Here is a 19,545-nt window from a genome sequence, read left to right as displayed (position 1 = left end):
TTCTCTCTTCTTTGGTCCCATTTTCTTCCGCCCCCTCTCTCTTACTCCTTGCTCTTCTTTCATGCTCTCACTCCCTTGAGCTCTTGTTTCTCAATTTCAAGTCTTAGTAGATCTGATTCTTTACTATTGTAATTCTATTATTACTAAGATAAAGAATGAACTTATATGTGAAATCAAAGTAAAAGAAGGAAAGAAGGTTTGGGTAAAAATATACAAAGGAGAAACAAAACTACATCTGAAAGGTTAGGAAAAGGATAATATATTCAACAAATACGTCAAAAACACCATAAACTACATCTGAAAGGTTAGGTTAAAGGGTTGGGGAATAAGAACATATGATAGAACCTACCAAATACACTAAGATTACAAGAGGTTAGGTTAAGGGGTTGGGGAATAAGAACATATGATAGAACCTACCAAATACACTAAGATTACAAGAGGTTAGGTTAAGGGGTTGGGGAATAAGAATAAATGATAACAAACATAATAAATACAACTTATGAGCAACTTGATGAACTTTAACAAATAACCCTTGATCTGCAAAAAAGGCCATTTGAGAAATTGGCCCTTGAAACGAGTAAGTTCCCATATATAACAAAAACCTTTGAAATGGTTAAACACCCAATCTTAAACAAATAACACTTGAAATGTAAAAACGTCCATTTGAGAAATTATCCCTTGAAATGAGTAAATGCCCATATATAACAAAAATTCTTTGAAATGCTTAAATATCCAATCTCTAACAAATAGCACTTGAAATGCATAAGTGACCATTTGAGAAATTATAATTCTTTGAAATGCTTAAATATCCAATCTCTAACAAATAGCACTTGAAATCCATAAGTGACCATTTGAGAAATTAACTAAAGAAATGAGTAAATGAATATGAGACAATGATTGACGAAACACAAAAGACAAGAAGGAATACTTATGTAAGTTAGATCATGTCTGGTTTGACTAGATAAGTTAGGATACATCAGTTTGGGAATGTAAGATTAAGTTAGGTAAAGCAAGTTAGGTTAGGATAGGTAAGATAAGTTAAATAAGTTAGGTTAAGCAGGTTAAGTTAGGTAATGTAGGTAAGTTAGGTTAAGCAGAATAAGTTAGGTAAGTTAAGTTAGGATAGGTAAAGTTAGGTTAAGTTAGGTATGATAGGTAAGGTAAGTTATGTTAGGATAGGTAAAGTTAGGTAAGATAGGGAAGGTAAGGTAAGTTATGTTAGGATAGGTAAAGTTAGGTTATGAAAGTTAAGTTAGGTAAGATAGGTTAAGCAGGTTAAGTTAGGAAAGGTAGGTAAGGTAAGGTAACATAGGTAAAGTTAGGTAAGATAGGTAAGATAGGTAAAGTTAGGTAAGATAGGTAAGATAGGTTAAGCAGGTTAAGTTAGGAAAGGTAGGTAAGGTAAGGTAACATAGGTAAAGTTAGGTAAGATAGGTAAGATAGGTTAAGCAGGTTAAGTTAGGAAAGGTAGGTAAGGTAAGGTAACATAGGTAAAGTTAGGTTAGGTTAGGTAAGATAGGTAAGGTAAGGTAACATAGGTAAAGTTAGGTTATGCAGGTTAAGTTAGGTAAGATTGGTAAAGTCAGGTAAGATAGGTAAGGTAAGGTAAGTTATGTTAGGATAGGTAAAGTTAGGTTTAGGAACGTTACGTTAACTAAGTAACATTGGGTGGAGAGGATAGGTTACGTAGGTTTGAACAGTGTAGTTCAGAGAACAGTTTTAGGGTAAAGCAACTAAGAAAATATGTTTCAACAGAAATGCAGGTTTGGTATGAAAAGCTGAACTAGTTACATTTTGGAGAGAAATTTTATGACTGAAGATGTCTTAAAGAATAACATGATGGAAGAAGGAGAGTTTCTTTGATGAACGAAGGTGTCTTAGAGAACAACTTTGGGAGAACAAAGGTGAATTAGAGATCACTTTGATGACTCTGAGAATAACTTTAGATGTCTCTGAAAATAACTTTGATGAAAGAAGATGTCTTAGATTAACTTTTGATGACTTTGAAAACAAGTTTGATGAACAAAGATGTTTTGAAAGTTTCTCTGACGAACGAAGGTGACTCTGAGAATAGCTTTGGGTAGCTCTGAGAATAACTTTTGTTGTCTTAGAATAACTTTTGATTGTTCTGAGAATAACTTTAGATATCTCTGAGAATAAGTTTGATGAACGAAGATATCTTACAGAGCAAATTTTATGTTTCGAAGAATAACTTTTTTGATGACTCTGGGAATGACTTTGTTGTCTTAGAGAATAACTTTGAGGGCTTAGAGAATGTCTTTGATGAATGGAAGTGAGTTAGAGAATAACATAACATGACTGAGAATAACTTTTGATAACTCTTAGAATAACTTTGATGTCTTAGAGAATAACTTTAGATGACTTTGAGAATGTCTTTGGATAACTCTGAGATTAACTTTGATGTCTCGAAGAGTGTCTTTGACTATATTTCTTACTTAACGACATATAATTTTAGTTAGGAACAACGATGAATATGACTATTCTAGCGAAGTGAAAGGTTACTTTAGTTAAGAACAGTGTTGGAAAGAGGCTACACCTGACTATTTTAAATGAGAGAAGTGATATTTCAGTTAAGAAATGACAAGGAAACATGATGAAGTAACTATTTTTTAGTTGACTGATGAATACTTTAGTTAAGGAAAAAGACAAAACATGACGAGGGAGACTATTTTTGTGCTCCCCAAAGTATAATGTCAGTTAAGAACAGCGATGAAAGATATCTTTGGTTATTTTTTCTTACTTGACAAAACATAATTTTAGTTAAGCAAAAAGACAAAACATGATGAACATGGCTTTTTCTGTTGATTGATGGATAATTTTAGTTATGAAATGACATTGAAACATGAAGAACACGGTTATTTTCTGATGACTGGGGAATAAGTTTAGTTAAGAAATGATGAAAGTTATTATTTTTAGTTGATTGACGATGGATAAAAGCTAGTTATGAACAGTTTTGGAAAGTTTCCTTTGACAATTTTTTTCTTACTTGATGAAACATAGCGGCTGTTAAGAAAGTGCTGAAAGAAGTTTCCTTTGACAATTTTTAGCTAAGAGAAAGGTTGTTTTAGTTAAGAACAGTGTTGAACGAGGCTATTTCTGACTATTTTTAGTTGACTGGATAATAAGTTTAGTTGAGAAATGACGAAAGTGACTATGTTTTTTAGTTGATTGGCGAAAGATTTTTTAGTTATGAAATGACAATGAAACATGAAGAACACGGTTATTTTCTGATGACTAGGGAATAAGTTTAGTTATGAACAGTGTTGGAAAGATTCCTTTGACAATTTTTTCTTGATTGGATAATAAGTTAGTTGAGAAATGAGGAAAGTGACTATGTTTCAGTTGATTGGCGAAAGATTTTTAGTTAAGAAGTTACAAGAAAGGTTTGTCTTTGTAAATTTGGAACTGAATAAAGTGTAGATTTGTTTAAGAACATGGCTGGTAGAACTATTAAGTTGACTACAAGAATTACTTTGACATAGTTTTTGCAAATAAAAACTTGGTGACTAACATTGTTGAGGAAACTGTATTGCTGATGCTAATATTTGACAAAGAACTAGTTAGTGAATGGAAGAAACAAAGAACATAAAAAAAAATTGAGGTTAAGTAAGGGAATGAACACAGTGAACATACGGTGAACACAGAAAACATGTAAGAAAAAGTTGATGAATAGAGTGAACATGCAGGGAATATGAACTTGTAGAGGAACATGAATATTGACAAAGAACACAAAATATGGAAGTTAGCATGAATATTGAGTATAAAAGTTGTAAAGAGAACATGTGATGAACATGAAAACATAGAAAATATGACTAGAATTTGTAGAGAAAGTAATGAGACTAAGAGAAAGATTACAGAAACAATGGAGATACTTGTGAAAATATGAACTGAATGGGACTGTGAACATTTGTAGAACATGGAGTGAACACGGATGAGAATACGAAGAACACAGTGAATATAGAGAAAATATGCAAATACAGTACGATTATTGAAGGTTTGGATAAGTTGGGGATGAGAAGGTAAGGGAGGGAAAGGGTAAGGTGAGATGAGATGAGATGGAGGAAGGTGGGAGGGGGTGAAAGATAATTACACAGGTTGGGGTTATGTGTGTACTCGGATAAGAGTTAGGCTGGAGACGGACTTGATGGAATATATTTATGTCTGATGATCTAAGGCTGAGAAAATGGAGCTTGGTTAATGTCCAGATTAATTTTACTACGTTAGAAAATAAGGTGATCTTAAATCTTAGGGTGATTTAGTTGGAAAATAAAGAACTTGTACAAAATGAACTAAGCTGGGGGGACAAGAGTTGAAACTTGATAACTGAACTGGTTTTTATTTACTATGTCTGAAAATGTAGTTGGGTGTTTAAATCTCAGGGGGATTTGGACTGAGAGTAATGAATTTACATGAGTGAACTTGGACAGAGGACAAGAGCTAGAGTTTTATAATTGTTTACTTCATATTTACTATGTCTGAAATACAGAGGGTAAAAATTTCAGGGAAATTGGACTGCTAGTAGCGAAAATGTGGTCTCTGCCAAATTTGGGTCTTCAATTGGAACTCTGATGAATTTCGATCATGAACTGGACTCTGAATATTTGGCACAAAGTAGACTCTGGTGAATTTTCGGTATAAACTGGACTCTGATGAATTTTGCTAGAAAACTGGACTCTGAATATTTGGCACAAAGTAGACTCTGGCGAATTTTCGGTATAAACTGGGCTCTCATGAATTTTGCTAGAAAACTGGACTCTGATGAATTTTGCTATTAAAGTAGACTCTGGCGAATTTGAGCATAAACTGGACTCTGACGAAAATTGGGTATAAAATGGACTCTGTCAAATTTTCACAGATTACAGGACACTGATGAAATTTGCTCTCAAAGTAGACTCTGGCGAATTTCTGTTGATAATTGGACTCTGATGAAATTTGAGCTTAAAACTGTCTCTGACGAATTTTGCTCTCAAAGTAGACTCTGGCGAATTTCTGTTGATAATTGGACTCTGATGAAATATGAGCTTAAAACTGTCTCTGACTAATTTTGCTCTCAAAGTATACTCTGGCGAATTTCTGTTGATAATTGGACTCTGAAGAAATATGAGCTTAAAACTGTCTCTGACTAATTTTGGTCTTACAGGTGAAATAGCCGTAAACGGATATAAAACTAAATGTTATGGATAAGTTGTCTGTTTTCCTTAACAAAACATCTAAGACAATATTCTCTGAAAATGGTCCTTTTACAAATTCGGTCATAAACATATAAATAAACTTCTATGATTATTTGAAACTCTGAAAATAGCTATAAGGAAATAGGAGGAGAGAGAGAGAGAGGAACGGTCCAGATATTATGGAGAAGATAAGATATGATAAGAGGCGACCTACAAGAAGCGTCTGGCTGGCAGGGCCTAAGGTAAATAAAGGTGACGCGAGAGATTGCGAGGTAAGGGGGGGAGGGAGGGGGTGTGAGGTAGGAGCCCCTGAAAACCCTGACTTACACAGATAACTTTCTAAATTTACATGAAAACTATGGCTTACATAGACGATATTTGTAAGTTGAAAACATGTAAAATATGTCCGTAGAGTTCTCCTGGAAACCCTAAAGCGCTACATACGTTATTTGAATTTCTCCCATAAGGCCTTTAACAAACTTCTAAGTCTCGGAAATTATTTTTCTCATAAGAATTCCATACTTCTAAAATCTCGGAAATTACTTACTCATAAGAAATCCTTAATTCCAAATCTTAGAGTCCCCAAATTCACCTGAAAAAAAGGGCCTGTGCGTCTTACACCGCACAGGGGTCCTCTGGTCTGAAAAAAAAGGGCCTGTGCGGCTTACACCGTACAGGGGTCCTCTGGTCTGAAAAAAAAGGGGCCTGTGCGTCTTACTCCCTACTACTGAGGGTGAATGGTGAGGGTGAATGGTGAGGGGTGAATGGCGAGGGGTGAGTGGTGAGGGTGAATGGTGAGTGTGAATGGTGAGTGTGAATGGTGAGTGAATGGTGAGGGGTGAATGGTGAGGGGTGAATGGTGAGTGTGAATAGTGAGTGTGAATGGTGAGAGTGAATGGTGAGAGTGAATGGTGAGTGAATGATGAGTATGAATGGTGAGTGTGAATGGTGAGAGTGAATGGTGAGAGTGAATGATGAGAGTGAATGGTGAGTGTGAATGGTGAGTGTGAATGGTGTCACCTAAAATGACAACAGACCCGTATTACTCGGGTCTTGCCTTATTCACAACAAATCCAGTTTTTATGTATATATTAAACGTACTGCAAATTGCGATATAATTGATACATTTTGTTATATATATCCCGGGTTGGATCTTCTCCTCTCTTGGATTGGGTCCTCTTTGGCTTGATCCCAGATACAATTAAGCCCTTCTTATATTGTACAATTTAATTAATTTAGTAATATATAATGCCTAAATATGCAATAATTGAAAACTGAATGATTTCAATCAACTTTTTTGACTAGTTGTATATGAAATTGGCTTCAACTGGTCCAAGTCTCAGCATCGTAGCATAAATAGGAAGGGAGAAAAAATATTGAATTGTGTGTCAAACATTTTTCAAAATGGTAAAAAATTATCATTAAACACAAGTGTCGACTGAAATCATATCTATGACTAAGCTATCACAGTAGCATATAATAAAGTATTTTAATAATTACTTTTATGCCAAAATAAATACATTAAACTTATAAACTTTAATGAGCGTATATCTATATGTAAGGGAGAACAAGTTTTGGAGGATATTGGTTGACGTCAACCTCAACCACAGGTGGCAGAATGTTCTTTTTTTAATCAATTTACATGAAACTTACACCTTATGTGTAGAGGTAACGTCTCTACAACCTTTATAAAAACTTTATTCCTAAGTTTATTGATTGATTTTAGAAATATTTGCAAACATGAAATATTTGCATAAATTTTTGGGGAACTTTGACTATTTGTATTAGTAAAACTAAACATATTTTGGATAATTCCCTTTGACAAATCGTTTAATATATGCTAATGTGATAGACGAGTGTCATAGAAATGATTTCATTTGAAACTTGTGGTTGTACTGAATTATTGAAAATGTGTAAAATTCGTTGAATTTTTTCTCCTTTTTTATTTAGGGTGCGATACTGAAACTTGGAACAGTTGCCGCCCTTTTCATATACAACTAATAACAAAAAGTTTGGTTGACATTGAACAACTTTTAATATCCGGTGTTATGCCTCCCTAAGAAGAAGGATGGTAGAGTCAGACCCATTGCCGTGGGTGACACACTTCGGCGCCTCGTTGCTAGAGCAGCTGTCAGAAACACCCGCACGAAACCTTCAACGATGCTTCGACCCCATCAACTAGGTTGTGGTGTCCCCCATGGCTGTGAAGCAAGAGGTCATGCAGCACGAGCCTATATTAAACACCTCCCAGAAAATAAAACATTAATTAAATTAGACTTTAAAAAATGCCTTCAACCAGGTAAAATGGGATGTGGTACTGGAAGCAGTTCGAACAAGCTTTCCTTGTCTACTCCCCTTCGTTTCAGCAGGGTACAGTAGGGAATCGACACTGTTGTTTGGGGAACATGAAGCTGTTTCTGCAGAAGGTGTCCAGCAGGGAGACCCACTTGCCCCTTTCCTTTTCTGCATGGCAGCTATAGAGGTCACAAGCAGGTTGTCCAGCGAACTCAACATCTGGTTCCTGGACGATGGCACCCTGGCAGGGGCACAGGAATCCCTGCTAGGAGATATATAGCTGGTGAAATATAGGGGAGTGTAGTTAGTTAGGCCTCACCCTAAACCCTTCAAAGTGTGAAATCATCTCATCCAGCCAACCAATAATACATGCAGTACGAACCGTGTTGCCAGGAGCCCCAGTGATCGCTCCCACCAACAGTGTGCTGCTAGCGGCACCTCTGGACTCGAGTGCCATTGAGGTAATCCTTGGAGAAAAGCTGAACAACCTGAGGAGGATGGAGGGAAGAATAGGGGCTTTGGACGCCAACGATGCTTTATACCTTCTCAAAAGGTGCCTGGCTTTGCCCAGGCTTACCTATTTCCTAAGATATGCTCCCTCCTTCGACAGTGAAAAAATAACAGAATACGACTTACTCCTAAAATCAATAACCATGCAAGTGTTAAACCTCTCCCTGCAAGATGACCAATGGGACCAAGCAACGCTCCCAGTTAGACTCGGGGGTATAGGTATTCGCAAGGCGACACAGCATTGCCGGCATTCTTATCCTCGACCAGTGCTACAAGTGACTTAGTGAATGAAATATTACTAGAATACCTAAGAGACTTCATTGGGATTTATGATCCCAAATTCGCGGACGGAGCCGGCCAGTGGGACACTCTTGTCAATTCACCCTCGACCAACTTTTCCAAACGACGGCAAACAGGCCAAATGGGATAGCCCCATAGTGGAGAACATCGCCACAGTATTGCTGGAGACACAGCTTCTCAGAAGGACAGAGCGCGTATCCTAGCTGTGCAAGCCCCCCATGCCGGGGACTTCCTGTTGGTAGTCCCTAATTCCACCTTGGGTACCCGCCTGGACCATCGGGCCCTAAGTATTGGTGTCGCTCTGCGCCTTGCCGCCCCTATCTCCACCGAACACCGGTGTGTTTGCGGCCATACACGGGCAGACCAATACGGCAGCCATGGTCTCATCTGTCGTAAGACACAGGAAAAGATTGCCAGACATGAAGCAGTCAATGACATCATCAAGAGAAGTTTGGTTACAGCTGGGTGTCCAGCACAAAGGGAACCCCAGTTGTGCAGACCTGACAACAGTAACAAACGCCCAGATGGAGTCACCCGACAGCCATGGAGGGAAGGTAAACAGGTTACACGTGTGCGTCTACATTGACTGATACCTATCTACCTTACAGCGCAGCTGAGGGAGGCGGGGCAGCCACCTTCAGGGAGACCCAGAAAACCAACAAGTACAGGGACCTAGGACGTTGTTACAGGTTCGTGTCGATAGGCTCTGAGACTCTGGGCGCCTGGGGTAAATGTGCACTTAAGTTCCTGAAGGAGTTGGGCGAGGAACTCAATGGGAAAACTAAAGACTCAAGAGCGGGCAGTTTCCTGTTCCAGCGCCTCAGTGTCGCAGTTCAGAGGGGAAATACTTGCTGTATCCTGGGCACGCACCTTACCTCCGAGGAGCTGGATGAGGAAGTTTTTCATGAGTAGACTGGGCGTTTTTTTTTTTTTTTGGGGGGGGGGGGGGTTATAATAAATTGTCAATTGTATAATTGTTTTTTGTACAATTGTACAATTATTTTTGTTTGTTTTATAACAAATCGCTAATTGTACAATTTATTATAAAACAAATAAAACGGCCAATCTACTCATGAAAAACTCGCCAGACACCAAGCAGAACGCCTTAAAAGAGACCAGGGTCGTCTATGCCTTTAAATGCCCACTTGGGGACTGTAGCCTCAAAGAACTCAGTATATAGGCAAGACAACAACGTCTCTTTCTAGGCGACTAACAATGCATAAGCAACAGGGCGCCATCAAGGAACATATAATCTCTTCTCACATCCAGACCATCACCAGAGAAATCCTAACAAACAACACAGAAATCATCGATAAGTACGGTGATAGCAGGCGGCTTGACATCAGCGAGGCACTACACATCAAAAAGTCAACACCAGCAATCAACAGCCAATTAATGCACAACTATATTCTACCCACTTCAAGACCCCGAACCAATATGGAAGCAGCAAGAGGATGTATGGGCCAATTGGCCTTCTGCAGTTACTTCCATTATTATGTTCACGTATGCAAGTAATACCCATTGATTCGTGTTCTGTCTTGTGTTTGTCATAGGTTTGTTCACCTCACCCAAAACTTTTCTATCATATCACCTCACCCAAAATATGTATAAGTTCGATGAATTTGTGTGTTAATTAATCTTTGAAAATGTAATAAGCCATTACGAAACGCGTTCAGGAGTCAAACCATTATTAAAAAATTAATTTTGGAGAATTTATATTTTTATTACCACCGACAGTGAAGAAAAACATAAGAAATATTGAGAAAATTCGTGTTAGAATTATTAATCTTATCTTTTCAGTCATATTCAACAACATATGTTTACAAGAAAGACTGCTACCAAAATATACTAATGTATATATATATATATATATATATATATATATATATATATATATATATATATATATATATATATATATATATATATACACACACACACACACACACACAACCCAGAGTAGACTTATTTTTGTCGTGAACAACCGATGGCGTCTTGTTACCTGCTCTCTGTCCGTCAGTCTCTCTCTCTCTCTCTCTCTCTCTCTCTCTCTCTCTCTCTCTCTCTCTCTCTCTCTCTCTCTCTCTCTCTCTCTCCCTCTCTCCCTCTCTCTCTCCCTCCCTAACCCTCCCCTCTGTCCCTCCCTCCATCCCTCACTCTCACTCTGTCTAATAATAATATTTTGCTATTTTATGTGCAAATAAACACATGTGTGAGGCGGTCTGTGTCAGCCATATGGCAGCTCACACACTTTTCTAGAATAATCCTTTGAAACATTCTTTTTATAGCTGTCTCGGTCAATTAGGACTGACAACGTGGACTCATTTGCTTAGCGATCTTGTTAATGCTGTTACTTTGCCATTGATTGACAGGCAGGCGTTTCCTGTCAATCTGTACAGGACTCTGATTGGCAAGACTACATCGTTTCTTAACAATCACTCAGACAGCTGCTAGAATTACCTAGTCTCGCCGCCTCTCGCTAATTTACCTCAGATGTCTGCAGGTGTTGCAGAAGTTTGCAATACTGAAGCAGCGACTCTGGCAAGACTTTTCTTTCCCTGGTGTTGTCTGACGGCATATGAGAAGATGGAGATATATTTGGGAGAGTGATCTGAGGACGCTGAGAGGTGAGGTGATTATTAGGAAGGAGCCGTCAGGTAGTATAACTACACAGCTCTTGATAAGTATCCGAGAACAAGGAGCTGGGATATGAGGACAAGGAGCTGGGATATGAGGACAAGGAGCTGGGATATGAGGACAAGGAGCTGGGATATGAGGACAAGGAGCTGGGATATGAGAACGCAGTGAAAGAGCAGTGCCCTGTTACTTGGACCTTCGTGGATCGAACGCCAACCCATTAAACGGGGGTAGAAATAGCCTAAGCTGCTCTATCCCTTTCAGTTGTATTTTTTCTTGTCTCAGTAAACATATTTGAACTTAAATTTGAACCCAGTAAGAAGCAGTTGTTATACTGACCAGTCCAAGTGGAAGGTGTATATTGGTGAGCCGAGATCAGAGAGAGAGAGAAAGAGAGAGAGAGAGAGAGAGAGAGAGAGAGAGAGAGAGAGAATGAAGTGAGAAAGAGAGGGAGGCTCTGATTATCATGCCCAATGTTTACAAGTGTCGGTGGCCAGTAGCAAGAGGCTGCAGCTCCTGGGCCCCTCACACGGCTAGCGCCTTTAGAGGCTAGAGGGCGGTGAGATACTCTCCATCTTAAAGTATACAGGGAGCAGCGGCACACAACTCCAGACCCGCGGCGCCTTCTGCAGGTCCTCCACACACCTCTGTGACCTCCACTCCTGCCGCCTCAGACACACTCCCACTTACACCTCCAGCAGGCACTCGAGCAGTCACTGCTGAACCTGTATGAGAGTCAACTGAAACTCCACTAGCCAGGACAGACCTGGAGAGACTGGACGCAGGCGTGACCGCCCTCATCAAAATTTTCTACCTCCATTCACTCTCCCAACGACTTAGTCTGGACGGTAGAGCGACGGTCCCCCTTCATGAAGGTCGGCGTTCAATCCCCGACCGTCCAAGGGTTGGATACCATTCCTTTCCCTCGTTCTATCCTAGATCCTTCTCCCCTTATCCCTTTCAACTGCTGTACAGTCGTAATGGCTTCGTGGTTCCTGCTGATAACTCCGTCTCTCTCTACCCTCACCCCCGTAGCAGCCATCACAGCAAGGCGCTGCAATACTCATGTTGATGTTCTCAACACAACACCAGCAACACACTCTGCGCGGCTCTCAACTCATGAATCAGTGGCTTAGCTCAGTCAGTAATCAGTCTGGACAACTTGCCAGCCTCGTAGTAAGGCCCTGCTCTACATGCAGCCGCAGGGTTATCTGGAGGTTATCTGGAGATGATTTCGGGGCTTTAGTGTCCCCGCGGCCCGGTCCTCGACCAGGCCTCCACCCCTAGGAAGCAGCCCATGACAGCTGACTAACACCCAGGTACCTATTTACTGCTAGGTAACAGGGGCATAGGGTGAAAGAAACTCTGCCCATTGTTTCTCGCCGGCGCCTGGGATCGAACCCAGGACCACAGGATCACAAGTCCAGTGTGTTGTCCGCTCGGCCGACCGGCTCCCTCCCGAAATTTGGGGGGGCATACGGCTGACACCCGTCGCAGTGATCTCAGGTGCCGTCACTGCCAGCGAGGAGGGCATCACCAGCACACTTGTCGAACCAAAAGGGTTCTGGATAGGCAGGACCAAATGTTTAGAGACCTTATCTGGGATCACTCTAAGAATTATTCACATTTGATGGCCACTCCTACTCGTCAACAATGTTTGTGTCCATACCCAGGCCCAGTAGGTGGCCTCGTGCCTCAACACAGCGGGTCTACACACAGCCGCCGTCATCACTAAGCCAAACATCAGAAGATGTAGACACGAGGACGGTGTGGTCCTGGACCACTACCATTACTGACCCACCATTAAGCCCTCGCATGTGTCCACAAATCTACAGTACCAGCTACTGGTGTCTGTCGCACATAATGTGTGTGTGTCCCTGGTCATAGAAGTGTGTACGGCTGGTAGCATATGACAAGTGTAAAGGGAAGAAATGTATATGTTTATCATTCAAAATGTTCTGTAATGTTGAATGATTGCATGTTGACTCGTTGATATGTTGAGATATATGAATACGTTCTACTGAACGGGGCGAGGCTAGCTTCAGGTACCTCATCTCTCTGCATGTATTTATACCTCAAGAAACGCATTTAAATTTCAGTACTGTTCGTTATATGGTTCTTAAATTTAAATTAAGTTTATTACTAATGGTTTAAATTATAATGTGGTGAGACAAGTGAGTCTGTAGAGGAAGGCTTCAGATGAGCTGAGGAAGGTCACCAGTGTTTGTTTGTTGCACGTAGTTGTCTGCCTTGACAGCCTTAATGATCCCTGGCTTACTGTAAACAATACGAGAGAGAGAGAGAGAGAGAGAGAGAGAGAGAGAGAGAGAGAGAGAGAGAGAGAGAGAGAGAGAGAGGGGGGGGGGGGGAGGGAGAGGGAGAGGGAGAGAGCGTCATTAGACTGGTGTACACAGCGAGTGAGAGGAGAAAATTAATACTGATTAATTTGTAGCCAGAGCCTCTTGTCTCTCCTCTCCCACGGTGGCTGGCAGCCTCTTGTCTCTCCTCTCCCACGGTGGCTGGCAGCCTCTTGTCTCTCTCCTCTCCCACGGTGGCTGGCAGCCTCTTGTCTCTCTCCTCTCCCACGGTGGCTGGCAGCCTCTTGTCTCTCCTCTCCCACGTTGGCTGGCAGCCTCTTGTCTCTCCTCTCCCACGGTGGCTGGCAGCCTCTTGTCTCTCCTCTCCCAAGTTGGCTGGCAGCCTCTTGTCTCTCCTCTCCCACGGTGGCTGGCAGCCTCTTGTCTCTCCTCTCCCACGGTGGCTGGCAGCCTCTTGTCTCTCCTCTCCCACGGTGGCTGGCAGCCTCTTGTCTCCCGCTCTCCCACGGTGGCTGGCAGCCTCTTGTCTCTCCTCTCCCACGTTGGCTGGCAGCCTCTTGTCTCTCCTCTCCCACGGTGGCTGGCAGCCTCTTGTCTCTCCTCTCCCACGGTGGCTGGCAGCCTCTTGTCTCTCCTCTCCCTCGATGGCTGGAAGCCTCTTGTCTCTCCTCTCCCACGGTGGCTGGAAGCCTCTTGTCTCTCCCGCTCTCCCACGGTGGCTGGCAGCCTCTTGTCTCTCCTCTCCCTCGGTGGCTGGCAGCCTCTTGTCTCTCCCGCTCTCCAACGGTGGCTGGCAGCCTCCTGTCTCTCCTCTCCCACGGTGGCTGGCAGCCTCTTGTCTCTCCCGCTCTCCCACGGTGGCTGGCAGCCTCTTGTCTCTCCTCTCCTACGGTGGCTGGCAGCCTCTTGTCTCTCCTCTCCCACGGTGGCTGGCAGCCTCTTGTCTCTCCTCTCCCACGGTGGCTGGAAGCCTCTTGTCTCTCCCGCTCTCCCACGGTGGCTGGCAGCCTCTTGTCTCTCCTCTCCCACGGTGGCTGGCAGCCTCTTGTCTCTCCCGCTCTCCCACGGTGGCTGGCAGCCTCTTGTCTCTCTCCTCTCCCACGGTGGCTGGCAGCCTCTTGTCTCTCCTCTCCCACGGTGGCTGGCAGCCTCTTGTCTCTCCCGCTCTCCCACGGTGGCTGGAAGCCTCTTGTCTCTCCTCTCCCACGGTGGCTGGCAGCCTCTTGTCTCTCCTCTCCCACGGTGGCTGGCAACCTCTTGTCTCTCCCGCTCTCCCACGGTGGCTGGCAGCCTCTTGTCTCTCATTTCCCACGGTGGCTGGCAGCCTCTTGTCTCTCCTCTCCCACGGTGGCTGGCAGCCTCTTGTCTCTCCTCTCCCACGGTGGCTGGCAGCCTCTTGTCTCTCCTCTCCCACGGTGGCTGGCAGCCTCTTGTCTCACCTCTCCCACGGTGGCTGGCAGCCTCTTGTCTCTCCTCTCCCACGGTGGCTGGCAGCCTCTTGTCTCTCTCCTCTCCCACGGTGGCTGGCAGCCTCTTGTCTCCCCTCTCCCACGGTGGCTGGCAGCCTTCTCTCTCCTCTCTATATTCGGTAGAGGCTATATTCGTCTCCCACATACAGAGAGAGAGAGAGAGAGAGAGAGAGAGAGAGAGAGAGAGAGAGAGAGAGAGAGAGAGAGACACTCTCCGCTACACACCAGCAGTGCCAAGCAGCTCTCAACCCCCCCCCCCCCCCACCCAACTCTCTCCCCCCCCAAGCCTCAGCTCAAGAGATCATTAAGACAATCTCCGACACTCGACGCCACTAATAACCTCTCGAAACTGAGCTCTCTCGCTGGACGCCAGAGAGGCGAAAGTTCTTTAAAGGCCTCGGGCCAGACTCCCTTGGGTTTGAGAGGGGGGGGGGGGTATACCCCGGCGTCGTTCCTCTTAATTATGAGTCAAATGTGAGTATTAGCAGTTTACGGGCCTCGCCCCTGAGGAGGGAGAGAGTGGGGCAAGCAGTGAGGGAGAGAGGTGGACGGATGGATCATGGGAGGGGAAGGATGAGAGGGGAAATATGTTGAGGAAGATGGGAAGGAAGTAGCAGAGGTTGGGAGGAGGAACAGGAGGACGGAAGGCAGGAAGAAAGGAAGATGTGGAGAATGAGGACAAGAAGAGATGTAAGGAGTCATGTGAGAGTATAGGGAGTAGATGAGAACTGTGCAGCAGAATACAGTAGGAGTGAGAAAGGGAGGATTTATGAGACCCTTCGGCATACAGTTGTATCCAACGGTGAGGTGACGGCATAACAACGGTGAGGTGACGGTATAACAGGCACTGTACATGCCCCCACATACACATACAGGAAGCACTGTACATGTCCCGCACATACACATACAGTAAACACTGTACATGTCCCCCACATACACATACAGGAAGCACTGTACATGTCCCCACATACACATACAGGAAACACTGTACATGCCCCCACATACACATACAGGAAGCACTGTACATGTCCCCCACATACACCACCATACATGAAGCACTGCCCTAATGACGTCATCACATCATTCATCAAGCAGGATTCATATTCAAATGAAGTCAGTGTGACCTCACCGTTGGCAGTGTATCAGGTGAGAATATTAACACGCTAAATTAATCAACCGGTGTAGGCTTCCCTAACTTAAGGGGCCACTATTCATCATCCACATGCGTGCGAAACCTGTGTATCTTTCCCGGATCATGGCGGCTTTGTGTTTATTGAAGAGTTTACGCGCTCTACACCGCTACGAGGATGATGTAAGATCTCGCAGCGATTCCCAGCTCGTAGACTGATCACTACATCTTGAATTCCTCTATATAAAATGTCAACATTAATATTTAACATCACGAAACATTACGGCTTTCTTTTGTTCATGTTTATAATTTAAAGTATATATATATATATATATATATATATATAGTTACTCATGTTATTAATAATTCTGGTGACAAGTCACATAATTCCTTTATTTCTGGGAGGAAAAATTCCCAGTTTTGAAGATTTGTGAAGAATCTGGTAGTTCATCTTTATTATGAGATAATTCCCGAGAACCGTCACATAACTCCAATTTCCTGTCTCATAACTCTTTCTTCCTGTCAAATAATTCCTATTCCACCGTAGTAAGACTCTTGACCAGTCAGACAGCTCTCCTTCTTCCTTCTCTCTACCACGCTCTCTCTCTCTCTTCCTCACTCCTTCTATCTATCTCCTTCCTTCTTGTTACCTCCTGCCTCTCGCATCTCTCCCTACCTTCCTTCTCTCTACCCCGAGTTCAACTACCAGGCCCTCCAGGAGGCCGCCAAGCCTTATCGAATCACTTGAAACACCTTCCTAGATTATATGAAACACCTTGATCATAAAATACCTTTGTAGCTCATAAACTACCTTTGTACCTCATAAAATACCTTTGTAAATCATAAACTACCTTTGTACCTCATAAAATACCTTAGTAGCTCATAAATTACCTTTGTACCTCATAAAATACCTTTGTAAATCATAAAATATCTTTGTAGCTCATAAAATACCTTTGTAAATCATAAACTACCTTTGTACCTCATAAAATACCTTTGTAGCTCATAAACTACCTTTGTACCTCATAAAATACCTTTGTAGCTCATAAACTACCTTTGTACCTCATAAAATACCTTTGTAAATCATAAAATATCTTTGTAGCTCATAAAATACCTTTGTAGCTCATAAAATACCTTTGTAGCTCATAAAATACCTTAATAGATCATAAAATACCTTAATAGATCATGAAATACCTTAATAGATCATAAAATACCTTAATAGATCATAAAATAACTTAATAGATCATAAAATACCTTAATAGATCATAAAATACCTTAATAGATCATAAAATACCTTAATAGATCATGAAATACCTTAATAGATCATAAAATACCTTAATAGATCATAAAATAACTTAATAGATCATAAAATACCTTAATAGATCATAAAATAACTTAATAGATCATAAAATAACTTAATAGATCATAAAATACCTTTATAGCTTATAAAAACATCTTTGTGGCTCATAAAAAACCTTCTTAGATTATAAAATCCTTACACTTAAAGTAACATTATGATGACCTTAGCACAACACCCAATAACAGGTGTGTCCTGAGCACTACAGTGAGCAACAGTGAGTATTCCTAGGTGTAGGACACACCTGAACACTGCCCCCAGCCACAGTATGGTGAACACAACACTGTTCTCTGAGTGGTGGAGCCTCTACACAGGAATTTACAGTTGATTTTAAAGACTCATTTTTCAAATAACTTGAGGAAGTTGTGTTTGTCTGTCACTGCTGAGGGTACTGTTGTAACCTGTTGCTTCGTTTGTCACTGCTGAGGGTACTGTTGTAACCTGTTGCTTCGTTTGTCACTGCTGAGGGTACTGTTGTAACCTATTGCTTCGTTTGTCACTGCTGAGGGTACTGTTGTAAACTGTTGCTTCGTTTGTCACTGCTGAGGGTACTGTTGTAACCTGTTGCTTCGTTTGTCACTGCTGAGGGTACTGTTGTAACCTGTTGCTTCGTTTGTCACTGCTGAGGGTACTGTTGTAAACTGTTGTTTCGTTTGTCACTGCTGAGGGTACTGTTGTAACCTGTTGCTCTGTGGCTATAACCGTCTATATTTAATATTTTAATTCTTGTTAGCCGTGTGTGTGGCCGCGTACATCCTGGCCGTCATCATCAGGTCCAGTCCCTCCGGCAAGTCCCCCCCCCCCCCCCCGCAGGAAATATTCACGCCACCGTCGCCAGTCCTCCCTTGACAGGTAGCGTGGGACCCCTTGACAGGTAGCGAGGCCTCCCCCCCCCACCTCCCCGGCTCTTATATAGTTAACGTCCGGTCGTTAGAGCGACGTCCGTACGGAACCATCGGCCTTATTCACACAAGGTACAACAGGTCCTATTGATAACAGGTCCTAGTGACAAGAGGTCCTAGTGATAACAGGTCCTAGTGACAACAGGTCCTATAGACAACAGGTCCTAGTGACAACAGGTCCTAGTGATAACAGGTCCTTGTGACAACAGGTCCTAGTGATAACAGGTCCTTGTGACAAGAGGTCCTAGTGACAACAGGTCCTAGTGACAACAGGTCCTAGTGACAACAGGTCCTAGTGACAACAGGTCCTAGTGACAACAGGTCCTAGTGACAACAGGTGCTAGTGACAACAGGTCCTAGTGACAACAGGTCCTAGTGACAACAGGTCCTAGTGACAACAGGTGCTAGTGACAACAGGTCCTAGTGACAACAGGTCCTAGTGACAACAGGTCCTAGTGACAACAGGTCCTGGTGACAACAGGTGCTAGTGACAACAGGTCCTGGTGACAACAGGTCCAAGTGACAACAGGTCCTAGTGACAACAGGTCCTAGTGACAACAGGTCCTGGTGACAACAGGTCCTGGTGACAACAGGTCCTGGTGACAACAGGTCCTGGTGACAACAGGTCCTAGTGACAACAGGTCCTAGTGACAACAGGTCCTAGTGACAACAGGTCCTGGTGACAACAGGTCCTGGTGACAACAGGTCCTAGTGACAACAGGTCCTGGTGACAACAGGTCCTGGTGACAACAGGTCCTGGTGACAACAGGTCCTGGTGACAACAGGTCCTGGTGACAACAGGTCCTGGTGACAACAGGTCCTGGTGACAACAGGTCCTGGTGACAACAGGTCCTATAGACAACAGTCCTGGTGACAACAGGTCCTATAGACAACAGATCCTAGTGACAACAGGTGCTATAGACAACAGGTCCTGGAGACGCAGCCCGTCCTCGTAACATTCCCCAACGTCAAGAAAGTGTTATACTAAAGTGCCCTTATCCTAACCTACCAGAGAACCCAAAACAGAAAACGGGGACAGTCTGTCAAATTTAGCCAGTCGCTTCCCATTTTCTAGTACGACAATTTTAGGCCTTATTTAGAGTGTACGTCAAAATACGACGTTTTATCGTGAGGACGGGTTGGGAGACGTCAGCAGTAAGATACGTCAGTCAACGGTACACCCATACACCAAAGTCAGCCATCGCTCACAAACAACAAACAACTTTACACAAACCACTCTCACAACAACAAACAACTCTCACAACAACAAACAACTCTCACAAACAAACAACTCTCACAAACAACAAACAACTCTCACAACAACAAACAACTCTCACAAACAACAAACAACTCTCACAAACAACAAACAACTCTCACAAACAACTCTCACAAACAACAAACATCTCTCACAAACAACAAACAACTCTCACAAACAACAA

General features: G+C 42.8%; 1 protein-coding gene across 1 annotated transcript; it reads right to left on the bottom strand.

The window, feature by feature from the left end:
* Positions 1 to 13,375: 13,375 nt before the first annotated feature.
* Positions 13,376 to 14,557, bottom strand: LOC138351134 (repetin-like). Its single transcript, XM_069302767.1, has one exon. The coding sequence runs from the start codon at positions 14,555 to 14,557 to the stop codon at positions 13,376 to 13,378; it is 1,182 nt and encodes a 393-aa protein (XP_069158868.1).
* Positions 14,558 to 19,545: the final 4,988 nt, after the last annotated feature.

Source organism: Procambarus clarkii, chromosome 48 (genome assembly GCF_040958095.1).
Source record: "Procambarus clarkii isolate CNS0578487 chromosome 48, FALCON_Pclarkii_2.0, whole genome shotgun sequence".
Classification (NCBI taxonomy): Eukaryota; Metazoa; Arthropoda; class Malacostraca; order Decapoda; family Cambaridae; genus Procambarus; species Procambarus clarkii.
This window is presented reverse-complemented; position numbering and strand designations above follow the sequence as displayed.

Excerpts from the sequence above, each read along its gene's own strand:
- LOC138351134 (XM_069302767.1), bottom strand. The coding sequence starts at position 14,557 with ATGAGAGACAAGAGGCTGCCAGCCACCGTGGGAGAGCGGGAGAGACAA.